We start from the raw sequence: 6,000 nt of genomic DNA on the forward strand, positions 1-6,000 counted from the left end.
ATCTACGGTCTTCAGATTTTTCCACTTAATCGAAGGCGGAATTAGTCGTTTGCTCCTTTTTCGCTGCATCAAACAATATATTGGAACAACAGAGGAAATAGACAAAAAAATAGTTAAGCAGAAAAGTTGTCATCGTAGTTGAAATAATAAAGTATCGGTTGCTTGAACCTTAAAGACACTCAGGAACAGGGAATGAATCTTTTGAACTTTTAATTTAAGATGTTTCCAAAGACACCAAAGGCGTCGCATACCAAAGTATAATTTTAATTTTTGTCCAAAATGACATCACTAGTTTTGGATACCAACTTTGTTCCAATGTTAACCATAATATTAAGTTGATTTTCTTTTTGTTCTTCCGCCAGGCACAGCTATGTCGTCCCCCCAGTCTGAACTGGACAGTGGCAGTGCCATATTGGACGACAAAGAAGATTCTTATTTCAACGAAATAAGAAATTTCATCAGCAACACAGGCCAGAACCAGGCATCCCCGGACCCGTCGGAGGAAGGGTGAGCCCTGTTGCGTTTGCTCTGACGTCTACGGCACGAAAAAGAAAATGTCTATACAAAAATATCCACCAGGCTTCTGGCCCACCAGCCCTCAGCAGCGGAGACAAAGAAAGCCCCCCTGAAAAAGGACCCAGACCCTCATTACTGCATGTTGAACTCTTGCTTTAATTGTGACTGCAATAAGGCTGATGGAGTTAAAAGGACTCTGCGGGCTTAATAACGTCTGAATAACAGGCTAACTGCTCACAGCTCATTTTAGACGTGAAATTTTCAAACCACCCAGCCCGCTCTCATTAATTATGACTTCATGCTCAGAGGTCTGGAGTAGAGAGCAATCATCTGTGATGGCATTTAAGATAGTGGCAGGTTTTGGGAAACAAGCAGGAGCTCCGTACGTCAGGTGCCTTTCGGGCCACACGTGCGAACGGATATCTTTGCATGCAACTGCGTCCACGCATTATGCAAATAAATCCTCGGAGCTGCGATCAGGTCAGATAGCAGCCGAGAGGTCCGCTCGGGTCTCTGAGTTTGTTTTCACGTGCCTCGCGTCGCTGTGATCACAGAGCAGATTGTGAGTCCAGACAGAGATCTCGCCGACTGCTGCGTGATTGTGCAGGAGGCCTGTGAGAGCAGGACCGGGGCGCTGGAGAGTCAGAGGGAAAAGGGGAGAGAAGCTTGTGGGGAGGGGGGGGGGGGGTTCTCAACATCTGGAACCAACATGTCTGCCTACAGGAAGAGGGTAGAGGGGGTGGGGTCAAAGGGTCGGCCCGTGTTTCCTTTCAAAGTGCTGTGCTCCTGACTGCTTCTGATAGATACTTTATCCGCAGCAAATTACCACGTTTGAAAGCGTAATTAGCAAATCTGTTTTGTTAATCACAGAGCTGGAGCTCTTTCTTTCGGAGCTGGTTTCTCCTCTCGGGGGCCCGCGAGCTCGACACAGCTCGAATACCACCGCGGCGGCCTCGCACTCCCCATCCGAGAAGCACAATGATATCAGCCGTTGATGAGAGAGGATGCAAATACTGTTTGTGCTGAAATGTAATGCACGAGAGTCACTACACGCTCAAATGCATCACTTTAGGCGGAGATGTGCTGCATTGGGTTTTGCTTCCTATCTATCTGACTTCACCGCGTCCACTTCTCGTTTGTCTCTTGACCCCTTTGTGCGAGAAATGGCATTTTTGGGAGCTGACGAAAGACGTCCCAGAGCGTAATTAGTGAATCAGTCCAAATGTGGTTCCAGATGATTTACCAAATGGCGGTTTCCTGTGGCGCTGAGACGGAGGGACAGATTAAGTCTCAGTCTGGATAGCTCTCCCTCGCTCCCTCTAGGGATTGAAGAATGGGCCGGTAGGCAACGCTCCCATAACTCTCCCACCAAATGGGGCTGTCAGCTAAATATTTTGCCTATTAGATGAATACAAGATAGTAAAGAAAATAAACAAGACGAGAGAGGCGAAGCGCTCCAGTTAAGTGCTGCAAGGATCAGCCCAGTGCCGCGGTGCCCAAAGGGGCTCCCGAGCCTCGATGACAAATGGGATCCCGGCTCTCTCCATCCCAGCTGCCTCGTCCTGCCTCGGACCCAACTCTCTCTGTTCTTTAGCCCACACAAAGGTCTCTCACGTCCCACAAGGGCAAAAGACAGACACGGTTCAAAACGATATTTGTAGACCTCACGGACGTATTTCTTATATAATTTTTTTGATCCCTTAATTAGTGTTCAAGAAACCTAAAGCTAATTATCTTTGCTTAGAATCTACTACTCCATCAAGCCGTATTGTTCTGAACAATGTTTCCGGCCTGCAGGTTGAATTGCGGTCCATTTGAAGAAGAGAAGCCGCTGATGGCCAGCCATGGGTCACACGACCTGGAAGACGAGGAAGCAGAGGAGCCGGCGGCTGATGAAGACGAGGGCGTAGAGCCCAGCCTCGCCACTGTGAAACAGGAAGACAAGGTGCTTCCCGGCGGCCTCGGCGACGACATCGTACAAGACGAAATGGACTTCAACCTCAACTGCAAAACCTCTTCCCGGAGGTAAATTTGCAGCGACTAAAACTAAATTCCGCCGTGTATGTATTGTGATGAGTTGCCTGACCAGAAGGTTTTCTGCTTGGTCTCCAGGTATAAAGAAGAGGAGAGCGGCTACTCAGCCTTAGATCATATTCGCCACTTTTCGGACATGCGCAAGCTAGAGGAGAGTGAGCAGAGTGAAGGAGATGAGGACGATGGATCGTTTGGCTCCCCCTCTCTGACTGACGCAGTCAAACAGCCCCTCTTTAGGAAATCCAAGTCTCAGGTAGAAGAAACATTTGCAATCAGGATTCAGCGTTGATGCTTTTTTCACTTTCCCAGATGGGAAAATGTGACGTAAATCTGATCGTCCACGGTGCATTTTCGTTTACCCCAAATAAAAACTGTATTATTTATTAGTGTTTATCAAATAACAATAAACAAAACCCCTGTTTTATTTGTCTTGCACTCAAACTTATACACCTATACATATGCCTGCATCCTTTACGGCACCCAACTAAACTCCCCAAAATACTCGTTTGTGTGCCGACTCAACAAAAAAAAAAACATGTCTTTGTCTGCAGTTGTATGCTCGTGACGGCCCGATGGCGTGCATGCTGGCTAAACATATTCTGTCTCCCTCTCCCCAAGGCGTACGCTATGATGCTGTCTCTGGCCGAAAAGGACTCTCTCCACCCAGCCTCCCACACGCCGTCCACCATGTGGCACAGTCTGGCTCGGGCTGCTGCCGAATCCAGTGCCATCCAGTCCCTCAGCCACGTATGATGATGACGCCCCTTTGCGCTTATCCTTTCACCTTTCAACCCCCCCTCCTCCACCGCCCCCTCCTCCAAAAACCCGACCTATGGCACTGGGAGCCCATTGCAGGGGCTGTGGCCCCTGATGGTCCACAGAGTGACTGCTGAGCAGAACCACGGCCCATCTGACTGCTGAGCCTTTACACACAAAGCAGGGTCGCTGCGCATGCAGAACCCAGCAAGGCGTCAATAACCTCCCAAACAGATAGAGAGGAAAATGTCCCTCTTAGACCTTCAAATTTAGTTATCCCGTTAACACCAACCAGGGTGATAGCAAGGATAACGATTGTGGTGAAAATAATAATAAGTAATAATAGCTGTATTTATTCTGCTGAATTTCTATGTTTTGCACAGCAAAGGCAGCTGGTGGACATGGAAGATAGATGTTCTTATTTCATTGCTAAATTGCATTTATTCCCCAGCACATAGAAGACAAGGAGAACATTTTAAGCTGAAAGCCTGCGTTGTGTCTCTGAGACGGACAGTTTCAGCCTAATGTGTTTTGTTGTGCATAAAAGCCCCGGCTCATCTAACAGAAGTATCTTTAACATATATTACAATAATTCCCTCTAACCCCACAGAGAGCCACAGGTGTTTCTTATGAATACATGTACTTGATCATAAAAATGAAGGGTGGGGTTTGCATCCTCAGTCCAAATGAAAACCGAATGAATACAAATAAAAAATGTTAAACTGAAATCAGGCCAGTTTCCGATGTACGTTCGCATAGCTGCGTGTGTCTACACAATCATAGCATTGCACACAAGTGTCTACCAACTGTTCTCCACTGCACTCCATCCTGCCCGCCTGCGCTATCTGTGAAAGGATATAAATAGATTGTCTTTTTAGTGGAAGAGAAGAAAATTCTTTTTTGTTTTACTGAAATAAGTAGCCAGTGCTAAAGTTAATTGTTGTTCTGTAAAGGGCATTCGTCTTTTTCCAAACCCTTGAATCCATTCTAGTCGGCCAACAATACCACTAAATAGCCTGAATGCTAGTCGTTAGCTACTCCATGCTTGTGTGTCTTTCATTTTTAGACAATCATGATTTTGTTTTCATTTTTTTTGTTGGTGTTGTTGTTGTTATTTGCTGTTGTATGTTGAGAATTGTATTTATTTCTTGGCAAACTGTAGTTTGTTTACTGAATAGCACTGCTCTTAGCCCGGGTGGAGGATTCCTCACCGGGCCTTTCCCAGAGTTCAATGGCGTTTGTAGATTACATTTGAGTGCCGGATAGTATTAAACATACAATTCACTCCTTATTCTTCTAATGGAACCGGTCGATGAGTAGATATTACTTAGGATTTTTTTTTTCTATGACAATTTAATGATGAAAAAAAATGACAAAGAATGAATAATAAAAAAAAGCCAGGTCTAATTTCTCCATAAACGCATGATTGGTCTGGTAAGATCTGTATCTGACATTTTCTACGGTTGTCTGCAAGCTTGTGTGACGTTCGGTTCATGTTAATCCCTTGTGCCAAATTTATGATAAATAACAGATTACTTTCATTTATTCTCCCGTTTTTAGGGACCAGATTCTTTTGGTTTGTTTATGTCGTTGTTTTGTTTATAATCGATTTAAAAAGTAATCAGCAAGTTGAGGTACTTTTGTTTTAATGCTTTCTACAATGTAACTGTTATGCATTTCAATTCAATACTGTGGGAGGAACAACTAAGAAATAAAGGACTACAATGTGGATTAACTTGTCCTCCATTCTCTCTCCATCACCCCCCCACATCCCCCACCCAAGCGTGCAGTCCTTGCTGCTGCCCATGAGTTTGGCCCGAGCACAGATTTATACCAAGAGACGCGTCGAGTCCAAAAAAAAAAAAAAACACCTGGCGCTTTCTTCTGGCGCTCCCATGGCCTCCAGGAGTGAGGCAGAGCCTGAACTCTGGTCCTCTTCTCTTTTCTTTTTTTCCTCCGAGCGTCGGCTCGCCTAGAGCGAGGGCAGAGGAGAAAAGGCTGCGGAGGGCTTGAATGCGGTAGTGGGAGCGGAGGCAGGAATGTGTCTTCTTTATTTGCGTCCGTTTGTGGGGCATGATGGATGAGTTGGGTGGATGTGATGACCTGGCTCATCGCTCAAACGCTCAATAAGAGTCCCATCCTCCAGCAGGCCTCCCCATCCGCCAACCCCCCCCCCCCCCCACACCCTCCCCTCTGTCAGCGCTGCCAGCCGACGTGGGCGGACATTGTGGCTGGGAGGGGTGGAGGTTCAGCGGCTCCATTGTCCAGAGAGTGGCTTGGGGTGGGGTGGGGGGGGGTCGGAGAATTGGGCATGACAGTGAAGATGGTTGGCGCTGACACCCCACATTTACAGTGCTCTTGGCACCCTAATGGATGGGGTGTTTTCTTAGGGCCTGTCGTCGGCCCTCAGGGCTCCACGGGGCGTCCAGCTTTGATGAGGTCACGGGGGGTCGCGCGGTGTTGATGAGGTCAGCACGGGTCGTCCAGCTTTGATGAGGTCAGCTGCAGCGATGCCAGCGATGGCGCAGGACAAAGACATAATGGAGTGGCGGCGATAATTGTTTAGAGTGTGGTTTTTGCCACCTGTAATATTGTGGACTCATTTATTCGGTTACGTGAAGTTGTCAGCAGTCGTAAAGAAATGCATCACTTTTGAACACGGCACTGATTTTTCATCCCCCCTTTAACGCGATA

At 47.0% G+C, this 6,000-nt stretch overlaps 1 protein-coding gene across 21 annotated transcripts in view; it reads left to right on the plus strand.

Annotated features, from left to right (window-relative positions):
• Nucleotides 1–5,037, plus strand: part of mecom (MDS1 and EVI1 complex locus) — a 120,060-nt gene extending 115,023 nt beyond the window's left edge. For all 21 annotated transcript variants that reach the window (XM_040183933.2, XM_040183985.2, XM_040183950.2 and 18 more), the window contains 4 exons: nt 363–507; nt 2,314–2,541; nt 2,629–2,803; nt 3,169–5,037. In XM_040183933.2, the coding sequence (XP_040039867.2) occupies nt 363–507; nt 2,314–2,541; nt 2,629–2,803; nt 3,169–3,303 (683 nt within the window). In that variant the 3' untranslated portion in view covers nt 3,304–5,037. The remainder of the gene's footprint in view (nt 1–362; nt 508–2,313; nt 2,542–2,628; nt 2,804–3,168) is intronic.
• Nucleotides 5,038–6,000: the final 963 nt, after the last annotated feature.

Source organism: Gasterosteus aculeatus, chromosome 1 (assembly GCF_964276395.1).
Source record: "Gasterosteus aculeatus chromosome 1, fGasAcu3.hap1.1, whole genome shotgun sequence".
NCBI classification, from domain to species: domain Eukaryota; kingdom Metazoa; phylum Chordata; class Actinopteri; order Perciformes; family Gasterosteidae; genus Gasterosteus; species Gasterosteus aculeatus.